Source organism: Hemiscyllium ocellatum, chromosome 46 (genome assembly GCF_020745735.1).
Source record: "Hemiscyllium ocellatum isolate sHemOce1 chromosome 46, sHemOce1.pat.X.cur, whole genome shotgun sequence".
NCBI lineage: Eukaryota > Metazoa > Chordata > Chondrichthyes > Orectolobiformes > Hemiscylliidae > Hemiscyllium > Hemiscyllium ocellatum.
The window spans coordinates 3,636,624-3,656,373 of NC_083446.1; the positions used below are offsets into that span (position 1 = coordinate 3,636,624).

Sequence of the window (19,750 nt, forward strand, 5' to 3'; positions counted from 1 at the left end):
TCATCAAGAAATCACCAAGAAGCCAACATCAGCTTCAAAATGATTGAACTGAGCTTGACCTCATGGGCTTTCTCATTGGTGGGGGTGGGTTTCTTGCCTCTGAATGCATCTGCCAGCAACATGTAGTGCAAGAAGCACTAAATCCAGTCCATATGTAGACATTGCAAACACACAAAATAGAGGTGCAAATATTACATCTGCCTGTCTTCATTGTTGATAATATTGACCACTTGTACCGAACAGAGCATGTATTCATTAAACTATACCTCAACCCCATAAAGGCATTGGAGAAGGAATAACATGAAAGGAGGAATTGAAAAATTAGGCTAAGGAGGAAGGAGGCTAAGAAAAATTATATTGAAATGAGGTAAGCTGGGAGGAGACACATGCAGAGCAGAAATAGTTCTATGGCTCTATAAAGTTTCCTGTGCTGTAGGGACTGTGTGTAGAAACCATGGAACAGAAAAACAAGTTGCCGCTAAATCATTTTGGATGACCAAGTCCAAATGGATTTTACCAGTGAATTAGTGACACTATATCTGTAAACTTAATGAAAATATTTATATCAAAAATATTGTGTTGGATCAATATTGTGTATTATTGGTACTGTGTTTGTGAGCATACTTGATTATAAGATTGACAATCAGACAGCTCTCTTTGGTTGTGACCACCCTCAAGGTTTGAGAAATTACGTAAATTCTGAATAGTGCTTTTCTTTTGCAGTGGACGGTGCTATCCACGCAGGAGCTGGGCCTTTGCTGCAGAAGGAGTGCAGTACACTGGGAGGGTGCAACACTGGGGATGCTAAAATTACCAGTGGCTACTGCCTGCCTGCTAAGTGTGAGTAAAGATAACATCTCCTTCTTCCTGTTAACACAAGCTGTTTCTTCCATGTTACGGAACTCCCTTCTGCACCAGTCGCTGCAATCACACTCATGTTTATGTTTAATCAAGACTAGCCCCTATGAAGCGACTGATAAAACACAGAAGGGAATTTGAATGGAGTCCAATTTTGCTCCTTCATCCTTTCAACCCTTTTTTGTCAGTGCAATGGTTCAACTTTAAATTATTGTTTATAGAAAAATGCACCACGAAAGCTCTGAAAACTGCTTTATGTTTGCAAGCACTGAGCTGCCTAAACAAAGGATTACTGATGAATATTTAAAAAATAATTATATTCCTTTACATTGTGTGTAGAACGAGTTTCAGGAGCCAGATATTCTAATGATTTTGATTTTCTTATATCTGAGACAATACCATGCCGTTACTTTTAAGATTTAAAAAACAGTTGTCAATAAAAGTCCTTTGACCTCAATTTTTCTACATCTGTTCACCTACTGACAATAAAACACCATGTGAGGAGAGAACACGCTGTGCTATATGAACACACTAATGAATGATACGCAAGGTGATCTTAGTGCATTTGTGTTTTATTTCCCTCGTAGTGTTTCTAAAATGGTCCGATCGTTTTGAGACTTTTTTTTACTGGATTTGGAGAAAACAACATGCTTTCATTTAAACCAAGAGTGTAAGAACTTTGTGACAGTCAGAGACTCGTGTCTGTTCATTCACAGTATTTAAAAAAAAAGTTACAGTACGCTTCTCAAGCGATTGTGTTTAAGAACCTGACTGATCCTTAGCAGAACTACAGTGAGATGTATATTATGATCATTTACCAAAAGGTAACACTTAATTTCATGGTTGCAGGTAAGTGCTGTAGCATATTGAACTTGATTTGCCTAATGAATGATCTTTTTACCCTTAAAAGCAAGCGAGTAGTTGGAGACAATCCTACAATGTTTGTCCAGAGCTGAGAAAAGTGACACTTTCCCTTGAACTGAGGGCACCCATTTCCAGAATGATGCAACAACATTGGCCTATGACCAAAAAAGAGTAACTTGCCAATTTTGAAGGCTTTGCTGCTGATGAAGCCAATGAAGCTGATATTGAAGACCCAAAAGCAATGTGAAAAAATCGGTTGAAGTAATCCTGAAATATGAACTCTGAAATATGCCTTGAGTTCAATATTATGAGGTCATTACTGCAGCAAAAAAAGTTGAAGGCACTTCAAACTAACTGTTAAATTGAGAGTACTCAAACAAAGAAATGTTTCAGGTAAACTTGTCAGTGTGCCAAAGAAACTTCTTTTCTAGAATGTCAAAAAGCAAACTCTGAATGTTTAGGATTCTAACTGGCTGTTTAGCATGCATTGTGCTACCTTAACCATGAGGTTATGCTGTTCTACATGTCATGCACATAGCTTTGCCTCCACCTTTTTCTTAAAATTCATTCATAGGGTGTGGATTGTTGCCCATCACTAATTATATTTCAAAGCCATCTTCTCGAACCATTGCAGTCTACGTGCGATGGAGATACACCAGAGTGTTGTTAGGCAGGGAGTTCCTAGCTTTGACCTAGGGACAGGGAATGAATACCAGGGAAATCACAAGTCAGAATTGTGTTTAGCTTGTTGGGAAATTGTAGGTGGTGGTGTTCCCAAAAATCTGCTGCCCTTGCCCTTCTAGGTGGTACAGGTTGTGGGTTTGGAAAATGTTGTCAGTGTAGCCTTGGTGAATTGTTGCAGTGCATCTTATAAATTGTACTTTCCATCAGTGGTGGGGAATTGGACATTGATGGTGTCAAATGGATTTTGTTTAAATGGGCAGCTGTGTATTGTCTTGAGTGTTGTTAAATCTATACTCATCCAGACAAGTGGAGAGTGTTCCAGGATACTGGAAAGGCTTTGGGAGAATCATGAGATAATTTACTGACCTGATCTTGGAGCCACAGGATTTATCGTCCAGTTCAGTTGTTGATGGTGGGCGATTCAGTGACGGTAATGCCACAGAATGTCAAGGTGTGATGGTTAGATTCTGTCTTTTTGGAGCTGGTGGCATGAATGTTCTGAATTTTGCATTGTTGTACAGCTAGAATTTTAAATGCTAAAACCTTGCATGATGGTCTCATATTATTCAGCACTTTTTGTTTTAAATGTAATTGTTCAAGAACAAATCCGCTCAGGTGTTTTAAGTCACTTTCCAGGATTCTATAAATGTTCTTAATTAATGTAGTGATTATTACCTCTTCATCAGCCAGTGTTTTGTCTGCTATTTTTTGTAGTTTACACATTTCACTGTCTTTCTCTTTATTTAAGACTTTCTTGAATTGTAATTGACAGCATATACAGACGTGCAGGTAGATAATAGTGTACATTTTCTCAGAGTCTTTCTACACCAGAAAAGTTTTAGTACCTCATTAACAGGAAACTGCATTTATTCAAGTGTTACATGCTCATTTGTGCTCATGTAATCTTTTCAATTTGTGTAGTGCACACAGTGCAAAAGTTTACCATCCAAGACATCTGTAATAGGTGAGATACTTGGCTGACTTGTGCATTTAAGATACCAACAAATGCAACTGCATCTCAGAACTACTTGTTCTTATCTCTAATGGCAAATCTTCAATCTCCCTTAAAGGATGATATTGATAAATGCTGTGTAAATCTGACCAGTACAGACCAGGAAATTCACAGGAACTATGTTGATTTCAACAAAGAAATTGGATGTTTCTGTGAGATACCCATATTAGCTGATACGTGTCATTGCGTTTATTAGGACATTAACTGCTGGTCTTTTGATTTTTAGTTAATAAGATCAGGAAACTTTGCATTATCTGGTGCCTTGCAAGTTTACCTTTTTGGTATGGAGGTGTGTGAACCAAATACCATTGTATCATTGATTAGAACTTTTAACAAAAGACACTTTTAAAAAAAAGCAATGGCCTAGTGGCCGAGCTACTCTATTAATCCAGAAATCAGCTCATGTCCTGGGAAACCAGTTGAAATCCTACCATGGCAGATGGTGGAATTTGAGTTCAATTTTTTTTAAAAATTGGAATTAAGGATCTACTGATAATATGGGACAGTTGTCAATAGTTGGAAAACCCCATCTTGTTCACTAATGTCCTTCAGGGAAGGAAATCTGCCATTCTCACATTGTCTGGCCTATATGTGACTCCAAACTCTCAGTGATGTGGTTGACTCTCAACTTCCCTCTGAAAGAGCCAAGCAAACCACTCAGTTGTATCAATGACTACAAAGAAATCAAATTGGACGGACCACCTGACATTGCCCTTGGCATCGAAAAGACAAAGACAGAAACAGCCCTGGCCACCATTCAATATCCTCCCTGCTATTATCTAGGGGCTAATGCTAAAATTGGAGGAGCTGTCTCACAGACAAGTCAAGTTGGGAGGGAGCTGCCCTCGGAGTCCTCAACATTGACACTGGTCCATGAAGTCTCATGGCTTCAGGTCAACCATGAGTAAGGAAATCTACCGCTAATTTACATGTACCGTCCTCCCTCGGCTGATGGATCAGTGCTCCTCCACGTTAAACAAAATTTGAAGGAAGCACTGAGAGTGTCAAGGATGCAGAACGTACTCTGAGTCGAGGATTTCAATGTCCACCACCAAAAGTAACTCTGCAGCAGGACTACTCATCGAGCTGGTTAGGTACTAAAGGACAAAGCTGCTAGACTGGATCTGCAGCACATGATGAGGCAACCAACAAGAGGGAAAAACATAGCTGACCTCATCCTTACCAATTTGCCGGCTCCAAATGTATCTGTCCATGACAGTGTTGATAAGAGTGACCATTGCACAGTCCTTGTGGAGACAAATTGAGAATGTCCTCCATCATGTTGTGTGGCAATATCACCGTGCTAAATGGGACAGACATTGAACAGATCTAGTGACTTAAGACTGGGCATCCATGAGGCATAGTGGGCCAACAACGGCAGTAGAATTATACTCCAGCACAATCTGTAACCTAATGGCCTGGCATTTCCCCACTCAATCATTATAATCAACTCTGACTGAATGGAGAGTGCAGGAAGGCATGCCAGGAGCAACACCAGGCATACCTAAAAGTGAGGTGTCAATGTGGTGAAGCTACCAAACAAGATGACTTGCATGCCAAGCAGCATAAGCAGCAAGTGACAGAGCTAAGCAATCCCATAGCCAACGGATCAGATCGAAGCTCTGTGGTGCTGCCAAATCCAGTTGTGAACGATGCTGGGAGAAAGTGAGGACTGCAGATGCTGGAGATCAGAGCTGAAAATGTGTTGCTGGAAAAGCGCAGCAGGTCAGGCAGCATCCAAGGAGCAGGAGAATCGACGTTTTGGGCATGAGCCCTTCTTCAGGAATATCACAATCCTCAGTGATGGAACAGTTGAATACAAAAAATTAGATCGAGCCATTTGCAGCAATGTTCAGTGAGAAGTGCTAACTGGATAACCCATCTAGGCCTTCTCCAGTATTCCCCAGCATAACAGATACTATCTTCAGGCAATTCAGTTCAATCCACGTGATATCAAGAGACAATTGGAAGCACTGGACATAGCAAAGGCTATGGACCCTGTCAACATTCCAGCAATAGTACTGAAGACCTGTGCTCCAGAACTTGTCATTCAGGACAGTTACAGGACAGTTACAATACTGCCATCTACCCAACAATGTAGAAAATTGCCCAGGTATGTCCACACACAAAAGCAGGACAGGTCCAATTACCATGCCATCAGTCAACTTTTGATCATCAGGAAAGTGATGGAAGGTGTCATCAGCAATGCTATCAAGCAGCACTTGCTCAGCAATAACCTGTTCAGTGATGCCCAGTTTAGGTTCAGCCAGGGCCACTCAGCTCCTGATCTCCATCGATTTAGATTAGATTAGATTACTTACAGTGTGGAAACAGGCCCTTCGCCCCAACAAGTCCACACCGACCCGCCGAAGCGCAACCCACCCATACCCCTACATTTACCCCTTACCTAACACTACGGGCAACTTAGCATGGCCAATTCACCTGACCCGCACATCTTTGGACTGTGGGAGGAAACCGGAGCACCCGGAGGAAACCCACGCAGACACGGGGAGAACGTGCAAACTCCACACAGTCAGTCGCCTGAGTCGGGAATTGAACCCAGGTCTCAGGCGCTGTGAGGCAGCAGTGCTAACCACTGTGCCACCGTGCCGCCCACGGTGTTCCATTCAGCTGTTCCATCATTGAGGATTTTGTCCATTTAAAAATGGACAAAAACATTGAATGCCAAGGGGAGTGAGAGTGACAGCTCTTGACATCAAGGCTGCATTTTACCAAGTGTGGCATCAAGGAGCCCTAGCAAAACTAGAGTAAATGGATATCAGGGGCAAACTCCCCACTGGTTGGAGCCATACCTGCCACATAGGAAGATGGTTGTAGTTGTTGGAGGTCGGTCATCACAGCTATAGATTAGATTAGATTCCCTACAGTGTGGGAACAAACCCTTCAGCCCAACAAGTCCACATCAACCCTCCGAAGAGTAACCCATCCAGTCCTATTTCCCTCTGACTAATGCACCTATCACTATGGGCAATTTAGCACGGCCAATTCACCTGACCTGCGTATCTTTGGACTGTGAGAGGAAACCGGAGCAAACCCATGCAGACACGGGGAGAATGTGCAAACTCCACACAGTCGTCCAAGGCTGAAATCGAACCCGGGACCCTGGTGCTGTGAGGCAGCAGTGCTAACCACTGAGCCACCATGCTGTAGAACATCTCTGCAGGAGTTCCTCAGATAATGTTAAAGCCCAATCATCTTTAGCTACTTCATCAATGACCATTCTCACCCCCATCATAAGGTCAGAAATAGGGATGTTTGCCAATGATTGCACAATTTTTATTCCTCTTTCTAACTCCTCCTGAATCAGTCCATGTGGAAATGCAGTAAGATTTGGACAATATCTAGGCTTAGCTGACAAGTGGCAAGTAACATTCGAGTTACACAAATGCCAAGCAATGACCGTCTGCAATAACAGACTATCTAACCAGTGTTCCATGACATTCAATGGTGTTACCATCACTGAATTCCCCCAATATCAACATCCTTGTGGTTACCATTGAACAGAAACTGATCTATTGTTGTCATGTGTGTACAGTGAAAAGTATTGTTTTGCATGCTATAATGGCAGATCATACCATACAAAATGCATCATGTTAACAAACAAAGTGCAGAATTTAATATTACAGTGGATAAAAGAGCAGGTCAGAGACAAGGAATACTGCAATGAGTAACTCATCTCCTGACTCTCCAAAGCCTGCCATCATCTACAGGGCACAAGTCAGAAATATGATGGAATACTTCCTACTCACCTGGATGACTGCAGTTCCAACAACACTCAAGAAGCTTAGCACAATATAGAACAAAGAAGTCTGCTTGAATGGCTGTGCAACTGCAAGCTTCCACTCCGTCCACCACCAACATTCAGTAGCAGCAGTGTCTATCTCTACAGGATGTTCTGCAGAAATTCACCATGCCTTCTTTGATAGCACCTTCCAAACTCACAACCACTTCCAACTAAAAGGCTAAGGCCAGCAGATACATGGGAAAACTGCCACCTGCAAGTTCCCCTCCAAGCCAATCACCATTCTGACTTGGAAATATATCACTGAATTTTCAGTGTCACTGGCTCAAAATCTCCCTAAGGACATTGTGGTCAAATTACAGCACATGGATTGCAGCAGTTCAAGAAGGCAGTTCGTCACCACCACCTCAAGGGCAACGAGGGACAGGTGGTAAATGCTGAGAGCTCTTTGTTAACCTTTGCTACTCGTCAAAGGTTCCTGAAGAGGGTTTTGGAATCTACCTCCTTCTCCAGTAAAAGTAGTTCAACCAGTTACAAGTGTTCCAGGAAGACAGCCCATAGCCAACAGTTTGCATGTGCAAAATAATTTCAGATAGAAAACACCATGTGGAACAATCCATAAATTTACCGTTTCTCCTGAGTTTAACTGTCAGCTGGCCAAATTACTTTCAAGCTAGCACTCTGCAGAGTCTTCAGTAATCTTTTTGTTTTTCCTAGATGTCTGTTTCTTTTTAGAAATGATATGAAGATGCCAGTGTTTAGATTATTTACAGTGTGGAAACAGGCCCTTCGGCCCAATAAGTCCCACACCACCCATTCCCCTCTTTACCTAACACTATGGGCAATTTAGCATGGCCAATTCACCTGACCTGCACATCTTTGGACTGTGGGAGGAAACCGGAGCACCCGGAGGAACCCACGCAGACACGGGGAGAACGTGCAAACTCCACACAGTCAGTCGCCTGAGTCGGGAATTGAACCCGGGTCTCTGGCGCTGTGAGGCAGCAGTGGTAACCATGTACCACCATGCCACCCAGTGTTGGAGTGGAGTGGATAAAGTTATATCAATTGCATGACACTGTGATCTTTTGCTATAAATTCTGTGTCTTACCCTGCCCCACTAGTTACCTGATGAAGAAGCAGTGCTCTGAAAGCTCGTACTTCCAATTAACCTGTTGGACTGTAACCTGGTGTTGTGCGATTTTAATCTTTTTAGAAAGGTAGTTATATACATTTATGTAGTTCAAGCTGTTCCTCAATAAATTTTTGTATTTTTGAAATAAATGTTTTCTGTGATAAATACGATATTCCTTATTGACTTGTTCTGGCTGACTTGTTCTTAATACTAAACCTCATGCAGGCTGTGCCCTATATAATTGAACATATCACCACATGGTGACATTAAAACATCATTGTGAGCAGTAAAGGAGTGGGACTTGGGAAATAATCTGTATATTCCGCCAAATTTGGTTGTAGCATTTGCTAAATATTCAGTCACATTCTGTGTCACTCTGTTGGAGTTTGAATACTCACTAAGGTGACAGATTGAAGTTCGAGATGGTTTTCAGTGACACCTTCAGTGCTATTATTTTGATTCACTTTGTCTGGAACACCTTATATGAAGTGTGTTGCAACATTTTGAACCTTTCACACAATTGCCCCAGGTAACTCCCAAGGGGCTGATCTTGGTGAAGTGGAAAACGTTTATATTTTAATTTTTAGCAGGCTTAGGTTCTGTGTGCAAAAGAGTTGATACAGGGAGACCCCAAATGAATTCGATAAATGGATTTGTTTAAAATGAGTTTGAGTTTAAAATGATGGCTCACCATCTGCTGGGAATACCTTGACAGCTTGATGAAAACAGCCACCCTACTGTCTCTATGTGGTTTAAAATGAACTATTGGACAGATGTCACTAATGAATGGTGTCCCATACATTTCAAAATTGAGAATTACTGTGAATATTATCTGCTATTTTCATTGTCAAATATTTCTGATGCATAATATTCTTTGGATGCATTTTTTCTTTCCTTTCTACTTGCTATGAATATAGCAATTGATACTGTGATGGAAGGTGCATAATTTATATATTGTAAAGTCATTTTAGGAAGTGTGTGTTGATTACTTAAGTGAAGAATTTTCTTTTTCAAAAAAGGTCACAAAGTCAGAGAGTCCTTCCAGAATAGTGCTTTAAACTGAACATTTTATCAGAGAGTAGGTGACTGTAGACCTAATGAAAGGATGTTTGTACTGTTGGGTTGATAACAGGCAGAGAAACTTGTAAGACCATTGGTTTCATGTTTAGTTCAGGAGAATTAAGGGTGAGGATGTTTCTTTTAATTCCATTCAGAAGACACTAGTGTCAAGTTGAGCAGCATTTTTGTTTCTTTCTAGACAGAGGGTTCAGGGCAGTTCAGGGAACAAGTGAGGAAGGTTGTCAGAATACAGCAGGAGCTTGATCAGCTGGAGAAGTGGGCCCGAGAAATGGCAATAGGGTTTAATATAGGTAAGTGTGAGGTCTTGCATTTTGGAAAGCCACATCAAGGTAGGAGTTTTGTGGTGAATGGTAGGGCCTGAAGGAGTGTAGTAGAACAGAGGCATCTTGGAGTTCAGGTTCACACCTCTCTGAAAGTGGACTCCTAGGTAGATAGGGCAGTGAAGAAGGCTTTTGGCACACTGTCCTTCATCAATCAGGGTATTGAGTATAGAAGTTGGGAAGTTATATTGCAGTTATACAGGATGTTGGTGAGGCTGCACTTGGAGTACTGTGTTCAGTTTTGGTCACTTTATAGGAAGGATGTTATTAAAGTGGAAAGCGTGCAGAAGAAATTCACAAGGACGTTGCCTGGACCCCATGGTCTAAGTTATAGGGAGAGGTTAGACAGACTAGGACCTTGTTCTTTCGAGAGTAGGAGACTGAGGCAGGACTTTATAAAAGTCTATAAAATCATGAGAGGCATTGATAGGGTGAATGTGCTCAGTCTTTTTCCCAGGTTTGGGGAATCGAGGATTAGAGGTAATGAATTTAAGGTTAGAGGGAAAAGAATAAAAGGGAACCTGAGGGGCAACCTCTTTACACGGGGGATAGTACACATATGGAGTGAACTGCCAGCGGAAGTGGTTGAGGTGGGTACATTAATGACATTTAAAAGGCATTTGGACAACTAAATTGATAAGAAAGGATTAGAAGGATATGGGCCAAGTGCAGGGAAATGGGGTTAGTGTGGATGGACATTTTGGTCGGCATGGACCAGTTTAGGCCAGGGGGCCTGTCTCCATGCTATAGGATTCTATGAAAAGATTTGCTTTGCGAAAGTGATTAGAACTCAAAGTTTAGAGTCTCAGATTTGTGAGAAGCTCAATGACAGATCCAGAAAGTACTTATCGAATCATCTTAGTTCACACAAAAGAATATGGAAAGAATCAATTGAGTAGGCCCCTAAGCAATTGTGATAAGGTATGTAATTTCTCTGGACTTGAGTCTTTGTGACAGATAGTGTCAAGGATAAGATTGAAACTTTATTTTACTGTGTGATTTGAGATCATTCTAACTGTCTTTATATATGATGTGGAGGTGCCAGTGTTGGACTGGAGTGGACAAAGTTAGAAATCCCACGATGCCACATTATAGTCCAATGGGTTTATTTGGAAGTACAAGCTTTCAGAGAGCCTGTTCCTTTGTCAGGTAGATAGTGGGGTAGGATCATAGGACACAGCTATAAATTCGGTGTCCGATGATCTTGCCCCACTAGCTACCTAATGAAGCAGCAGCACTCCGAAAGCTTGAACTTCCAAGTAAACCTGTTGGACTAGAACCTGGTGTTGTGCGATTTTTAACTTGGTCTTTTTTTAAAAAGAAGTAATACATTTCTGTTTTATTAAAGAAGAGCTGTAACCTCATGTGAACATGTCTCAATGACTAAGCACCATGTTAACTAACTAAAGAAAAAATTTTATTTTGGTATCTGGCTTGTCCAGTAATTCATCAGCTGGAATCATAGCAATGCTGAATAAGGATCTCTTTATATTCCAGTTTGCTGTTTTATGAAATGCTTATTTACATAGAGATATAATAATAGTTCCATGTCATCTTGCCTTAATTGGTAGGCCTCTCTGACTCAGAAGATGAGTTCAGACCATGACCTGGGCTAAAAATTCACTTTGTCAGAGGATGCTGTTTTCCAGATGAAACTTGAAGGGAGGACCCTTAGTTTAAGTAGATGATAAAGATCCCACAGAGGTTCTTGCAGATGGTAAGCTTTCTTTGAGCTGGTGTGAGCTGCAGGTTGTTATGTATATAGTTGTGTGATAGTGCCCCTTTAAAAGCGTGGATCATGTGAACCAGTGTGGGAGCTTGGAGTGGCAGTCTAGGACACACAATAGAGTATTCCCTTTATCTACCTCACTTCCTATTTCTGGTTCTAGTGAATGACAAACAATGACTGGCAATAAAGTTTGGATTCAGACTACAAACTGTGTGCAAACACCACGGCCATCGTCAGGAGGAAACACATCTCCTGGACTCCAAAAATGGAGTGGAATTGTGGAGATAACATTGAAGGGATGAGTGCTGCGATTGACACCAGGTCATGAGGGGATGAGTGCTGCAATTGACACCAGGAAAGAAACGTATGCACAGCGGAGTGAGCTGAGAATGGTGGACATGAGGGGACTCAGGCCACAGCTGATGGCTGAAGCAGGGAGAACTCACCCAGGATCTTTCTGAAGTCATCGTAGAGTGTGGTCGCGAGAGGACTCGGGCAGTGGGTGGTGCCAGAGAATAACAGTACACACCAGGGAGCAGGCCAAGAGTAGTGATTATGGTGGGATTGAGGCCACAGCTGATGGCTGAAGATGGAAGTACTCAGCAAGGTAATTATAAACATTGTCATGGAGAGCAGTCACAAGGAAACTCGGCTTGTAGTGATGCCAGGGGGAGAACAGTATGCTAACACAATTGGTGAAGGAATGACCACACAGAGAGCACAATCCACCAAGGGGACTCGGGCTACAAACAGCTAATAGACTCAACTGGTGGGAAAAATTCCTGCCGGTGGGAAAACAATGTGGTAGATGAATTTTGAGAAATGGGACCAATTGATGAAGAGACAGTGTTGCAAGCAGTACACTGAACATTTTGGTGCATGACTAGATTAGATTAGATTCCCTACAGTGTGGAAACAGACCCTTTGGCCCAACAAGTCCACACTGACCCTCCGAGGAGTAACCCAACCAGACCAATTTCCCTCTGACTAACACCTAACACTATGGTCAATTTAGAATAGCCAATTCACCTGACCTGCACATCTTTGGACTGTGGGAGGAAACCAGAGCACTCAGAGGAAGCCCACACAAACTCAGAGAGAACGTGCAAACTCCACACAGGCTGGAATCGAACCTGGGTCCCTGGTGCTGTGAGAAAGCAGTGCTAACCACTGAGCCACTGTGCGCCCACGGTGGCTAAAGACATACCGATACCGGTTTTCTTGAGTACTGTTGGGAACAATCCCTCCATGATTCTAAGGTGTCTGGTGCAACCAGAGAAACTCACAGAAGACATCGCAAGAACTATATGAATTGTTGGGGACTTATTTTGCACCGAAGTCATGGATGATCACAATGATTCTGTTTTTAAAAGTGGTTACAGCACAAAGGAGAGTCTATCACCCAATTTGTGGCCAGGTTAGCGGAACATTGAAAATTTAAAGGGTTTCTCCAAGATGCTTTTTGAGACCATTTGATTAGTGGCTTCTGATATGAAACCATCCAACTGAAGCCACTAACAAGGAGAGACCTGGATTTCAAGGCAGTTTTCGAAATTGCTACCTTGATGGTGTTGGCCGCAAGCAAAGCAACTAAGTTGAGTGACAACTCCTGGGTGCATTAAATAGCAGAATCTCAGTGGAGTGCAGTTTCTGACTGTCGAATGCCTCTTATATGGCAAGAGTCGCCACAAGGAGTCAATATGGTGGGCTCGGGAAGCTCATTGCCACAGGTGTAAGCGACCATATTGCTCGAGATTGCTGAGTACAACTCAACTAAAAGAAGGACACAATTCAGGAGATAATACATAAGGTTCATATCACCAGCCAGGAGTGGACTGGGAGTTAGCCAGAAGGCCAGAAAACTGTTGGGTTTTGGTTCAATATTCTATCAGTTTGGCATGAGGCTGATTGTTTCTGGGTTCTTCCCAAATCAATGGGTAAGACCATAAAGGTGGAAGTGGATATTTGTGGAGCAGTGTCTCTGTCTCCCTAATCAATATATATGGAATAGTTAAAGGCACTGCCTTTGAAGGCTACCAAGATTACATGACTGATAATCAATGAACAAGTGATGCCAATGAAGGGCTATGTCCTGGTAAAAGTACAGAGTGGGACTAATGTCTTAAACTATCTCTGTACATAGTGAAAGGTAACTACTTTGCATTATTCAGACGCTCCTGGTTACAGAAATTAAAGTTTAAATTGGTGCATAACCAATTGGCTGGCAGACTCGAAAATGAGTTTGCATGTGATTTTGGACAGTATAAAGATGTCTTCATAGAAACTCAATGGAAATGAATGGTGTAGAAATTAAACCGAACTTTAAACTGAAGCAAGAGTTTTGTCCAGAGAGTATGAAGATGTATCCAGTACTTTACGCCAACTGGCCTAAAATGGAGGCGGAACTGGAATGACTGTTGAACCTGGGAGCGCTGGAACCAGTAACCATCAGTTAATGGGCCATTCCCTGTCTTAAAAACAGAAGGCACAGTGAGGATTTGTGGTTACTTTATGGTCATAGTCAACCCAGCCCTTGGTGCAGATCAATATCTACATAGTGAGGACCTGTTCATTGGACTAGCTGGGGGAAGGCAATTCTCAAAAATGGATCTGTCACAGGCCTAGTTGCAGATGGGGGTCATGAAGGACTCCCAGCCACCATTGACGAAAGTAACACAGTGGATTATTCCACTACAAGAGATTGCCCTTTAGCATTGTGTCAGCACCATGTCTATACCAGAGAGCCTTGGATCAAATTTTGAGTGGATTTCTGGGTGTCCATTATTATCTGGATGAAAGTTTGGCTCCTCTGAAGATGGTTACAGGAACACGGCCTACAAGTTAAAAGGCTCCATAGAGTACCTGGGTCACATAATAGATGGTGAGGGACTACACAAGGTGCCAAGAAGATAGAGGCTACCATGAAAGCCCTTAGACCAGAGAATGTGTGTCAACTGAGTCATGTAATTGGGGCATGTAAATTACTACAGTTCATGTCATCTTGCTATAGGAAGGGCATTATTAAATTGGAAAGGGTGCAGAAAAGATATATAAGGATGTTATTAGGACTAGAGAGTTTTAGGTGTAAGGAGAGGCTGAATAAGCTGAGGCTATTTTATTGGAGCGTCAGAGTCTGAGGATGACAATAGAGGTTTATAAAAATATGAGAAGCATAGATAAGTTGAATAGCAAAGATGTTTTTCTAGGGTAGGGGAGTTCAAAACTAGAGGGCATAGGTTTTAGGTGAGAGGGGAAAGATTTAAAAGGGACCTGAGGGATTACTTCTTCACACAGAGTGGTGTGTCTTTGGAATGAACTGCTTGAGGAAGTGCAGATAGTGCACTTTTAAAAGACATTTGAGAAGGTACATAAAAGGTTTAGAGGGATATGGGCCAAATACAGCCAAGTGGGGATAGTTTAGTTTGAGAAACCTGGTTACTAGAAAGGAGTTGGGTTTCAGGGTCTGTTTCTGAGTTGTGACTCTATGATTGTATGCATGTGCCTGATGTGGCTTACCGAGAGGTGAAAGAAGCTTTAAAAATGTCAGAAGTGGAAACACATTCTGACCCAAGCTAACTAGTGCGCTGTCCTCTCACAATGGAGTGGAAATGACTATTGCATTCCCATTGAGATCACTAATGAAGATGGAGGAGAAGGATGCCCAAGTGGAAACCTCCATTTTTGATCTGTATATGGGAATACTGACAGAGGCAGCAGCATGCCTTTAGAGATAGGCACTGGCTCTATCAGCCTACTTGTATGAAATCAGATATTGACAGTCAGAGAAGCACAGCAATACAGATGGTTTGTCAAGGTTACCACTACCAGGAATTAAGGATGTACTTTTCCCTGGAAGACAAGGCACTCGTGTCAGTGAGTCAGGTGCAGAATGCTACCCAGAATGATCCAATCTCATGGACTCAGTCCTGAGAGGAAGGACTTTTCATAGAAACTGCCCAGAGTTACACCTTTACCTGTCCAAGAGGTGGGAATTGTCCACATCAGTGTTTAATGTGGGGATTGAAGGTTATATCCATTCACCATGAAGAAGAATGATGCTGGAACATGTGCACCAAAGGCACCCTGGTATGGTGCAAATGACAGAAGTAGCCAGGAGCACCATTTGATGGCCGAATGTGAACTCCCAGTTTGAGGAGAAAGAAGGGTCATGTGAATCCTGTGTACTAGTAAGGAAGGTGCTGCCATTGTTGACCCTTCATCCATGGGAGTGGTCTCAATCACTGTGCCAGCAGATTTATGTTGATTTCGCAGCAGCAGTAGAGGGAGGGGCGTTCCTAGCTGTCGTGGATGGCCACTCCAGGTAACCCAAGCTGGCTGTCATGAAGCCACTATCATCAGCAGCAACGATAGACCGACGGGGTGAAAGATTTGTCAGATTCGGGAACCTCAAACAAACATGACCAACAATGGTCCACACATTGTGGTGCAAGAATTCAGGGAGTAGCTGGAAAACCACAGAGGCAGTCATGTGAGATTGGCTCTGTATCACTTTCTGACAAACAACCAGGTGGAGAGATTTACACAAAGCTTCAAGTCGGCCTTAAAGGCCTCACTAGGGGAGGGTTCACTAGATCAGTAATTCAACAAATTCCTCAGTATGTACCACATGCGACAACCCAGTGCATGCCAGCATCATTAATGTTCAACTGCCAGCTGAGGGCGATGTTTGATGCAGCTGGAAAAGGCCAGAGAAATGGTAAAGTGGAATCAAGAAGGACAGTTGGCCAGAAGGGCAGGAACCTCACTGTCCAGAGTCTTTTAAAGAGGTGAGACTGTGTTAGTCTGGACTTATACTTCTGTGGAAAAGTGGATCCCAGCAATAGTGATGGCTCAAACATGACCGTTGTCATTTTCACTAGAGACAAGGGCTGAACTGGTCTGGAGGAAACAAACAGACCAGCTGGCTGCTGCACCTCACCAAGGTGGGGAACATCCCTCAGAATAGATGGAACCAATGGTGTCGACCAAGTCATGTGTCTCCAAGCCAGAGTTGGCCGCATCCAGGGAGGAGACAATAGCATCACAGGGGAACAACACCAAATTGGAGAGGGACATACCTGCAATATACCAAGAGTCTTCCAGAAGCCCAGGAGTGTGTACTGAGAAAAGGTTCCTGAGAAGAGACAACAGTCTTTGAGGAATCGCTATTCCTCTGAGAGACTGACCATGTCTGTAAACTGTGGAAGGATTGTTTCCTTTTTTCATTTTTTTGGTGAATATTCCTGACGTACATATGTTCGCTGCAATGTTCATATAATAGTTATGATTGTTGGGTGTATAATCAGTAAAAGGGTTAATGGAAATAAAGGGAGAGGGGTGTTATGTATGTAGTTGTGTGGTGTTGCCCCTTTTAAGAGAGTGGGTCAGGTGACAACACAAGAACTAGGGGAAGGATGGACTGTGGAGCTGAGGGGACACATAATAAAATATTCCCTGTTCAAAGTATTACCCATTATCCTCATCATGTTCTATTTCCGGTTGTAGTGAGCAGCAAACACAATATAGATCTATCAATGGAAAATTAGCTGAGCGTGAATGAGTACCCCATAAAGAAGAGAGCTTGTTCTCCTGGCATCATCCAGCATCTTTCCTTCAATCAACACCAAGACAAGGAGTTCAATTATTCTTTTCTGTTATTGCTTGTTGTGTTCAACTGTATGTTAAGTAGTTGTTTGTGCCATTCAGCCATTGTTTCATAGGAGTAGATGGTGTAGTGGTCATGCCAGTGAACTGTAATCCAGATGTTCTGATTCATGGTCTGGGGAAATGGGTTCAGATCCTGTCACAGCAGCTGGTGGACTATTACTCAATTAATCCATGTCGCACAGTTTCAATAACGCTGACCATAAAATCATTACTGGCTGTTGCAGAACCCCATCTCTTTTAGGGAGGAAAATTTGTCTTCCTTAACCAGACTGGCCTACATGTGACTGCCGGCTCACCACAATGTGGCTTACGAAAATGGCTATGCACTCACTCAGTTCAAGGGTAATTAGGAATGGAGAAAAATTGCTGGCCTTGCCATTGAAGCACACATCCCAAAATATTTTTAAAATGCTCTCAGAAATAGCTGAACAAGCAACTCCGTTTAAGAGCAATTATGGATGGGGGAAAAAGGAAAGAATGCCAACTTTGACAGTGACTGCTATATCCCACGAAGTCACAAAGAACAAGTGATTTGGTCATTATAAATGGTGTGGAATGTAAGATGAGACTTTTTGACTATGTCATAGTAATTTCTTTCCCCAATATCAGAAGGATCTCAAAGTCTCGAGGAGCGCATTTGTATCAGTGGTGTACCTTGATGTACACTAGGCACAGTGTAGTGACATCTTAGCTTCACTCATCTTTCACTGTGAGGACAAATACTTCTTTAGTGCCCCTGGAAACTCAACAAAATCAGTGTCAGGCATGTCTGCAGCAGGGCCTATAAAAGAAAAATGATTGCCTTCCCTCCCTCCTCATTCTCTTCGAAGGTGTAATTTCTCAGGAAATTTTGAGCAGCACATCTCAAAGTCAAGGATACAGATGCAAGCCTGTAAAAAGGCAAATTTCCTGATGCCAGTAAGTTCTTCACAGAACAATCAAAATATAAAAGAGAGGCATAAAATCCTGATAATTGAAGAATCAGCTGGTGAGGTTTGGGGATTATCTATGATGGTTGAATGAGGATGGATTAAATTACTTTCTTCATTCATATGTATCGTATTAATAAGCTGGACATGACTCAGTAACAGTTTCAATATTGGGATTTGAAGAGGAGCAAGAATAACCAGAAAGTAACTGAAGGAAATCTATCTTATTCACTGAGTTATGTGAGGTGGAAGAGAAATGTTCATATTTTAACTCTTAGCAAGTCCTGTTATCTTGTCACTCCCATGTTTACTTCCCATACTGGCTCCCGGTCAAGCAATATCTTGATTTAAAACATTTTATTTCAAGTCACTCCATGGCCTTGCCACTCAACATACAGATCCATGTGGATACTGGAAAGTTATAAGAGTCTAGATGAGAATGGTGCTGGAAATGCACAGCAGGTCAGACAGTTTCCGAGGAGCAGGAAAATCGACGTTTTGGACAAAAGCCCTTCATCAGGAATGGAGGCAGGGTGCCTCCATGGCTCCATGCCTCCATTGCTGATGAAGGGCTTTTGCTCGAAACATCGATTTTCCTGCTCCTCGGCTGCTGTCTGACCTGCTGTGCTTTTCCAGCACCACTCTAATCTAGACTCTGGTTTCCAGCATCTGCAGTCCTCACTTTTGCCACTGGAAAGTTATCAGCCTAAGACTCCAAGAAATTCCTCTGTCCCATCCAGTAGTTCGATTCAATTAAGTCACGAGGTAACAAATGGTTTTGTGACTGTTGGAATGTGGATTACAGAAGCAGAACATCATAAAGTATGTTAATCTTTACACCACTGCATTGTGCAACACCATGACCCAATGGACTTGTCCAAAGTGGCTCACCCATTGATCCAAAATAAGACTGAGGCTATCATACTGATGGCATCACACTTGTGCCAAGAGGACAGCTTGGACCAGTCACCTTCAATAAGCCAAAATGGATTTGTAAGCTGGATCATTGATCATAGAACAGATCTGAGAGGAGTACACCAATGTGTTTATAGGATGAAGTCTTTGCGGAGGATATCATCTCAAAGTCGCTGAGAGTGTAAGTTCCAATTCAGTATCTGCTGAGGCAAGTTCCAGCTGCCCTCAATGACACACAAGATGAAAACGGAGTAACCAAGAAGGTGACAATTGCTGCAGAATGGGTTAGTAGCATGGTAATAGTGAAAAGAAAACTGAGAAGCTGAGTATTTGCATCAAGCTAAAGGATCTGAATAAAGCTAACTGGGAGCTCACGACCATTGAAAGCATTTTACACAAACAAATATCTTCACTACCCTGCATACAGAGAATGATTCCTGGCAAGTGAAGCTGGTTGAAAGCAGCAGCTCCCATATATAAAAGCAAGGCAGCAATTTCCTGGTTTCTTCAACTGTCAACTTACAGCCAAGGATATGCCAAGTATTGGGGCATGGGCAGCAAGCAGCGATCGCTCAAATCAAGCAACTAGTGACAGCAACTCAGGTGCTGAAATATCTCACAAATGATCACATCACAATGCACAGTGATGCCAGTGACACAGGATGCTGAGCAACCCTCATATTGCAAGGACAACCAACTGCATTTGTATCCAGGGTGTTAACAATCTGAATAATGCTATGTTTGAATCAAGAAAGAATGCTTGGCTATTGTCTTTGCCTTTGAACATGTTCATC

General features: G+C 42.4%; 1 protein-coding gene across 4 annotated transcripts in view; it reads left to right on the forward strand.

Moving 5' to 3' along the window:
- Window positions 1–19,750, forward strand: part of LOC132836097 (macro domain-containing protein CT2219-like) — a 944,897-nt gene that overhangs the window by 539,427 nt on the left and 385,720 nt on the right. For all 4 annotated transcript variants that reach the window (XR_009647331.1, XM_060855360.1, XM_060855361.1 and 1 more), the window contains one exon: window positions 724–840. Coding sequence is in view for 3 of the 4 variants with exons in the window: in XM_060855360.1 (XP_060711343.1) it covers window positions 724–840 (117 nt within the window). In the remaining variant the exon portion in view is untranslated. The remainder of the gene's footprint in view (window positions 1–723; window positions 841–19,750) is intronic.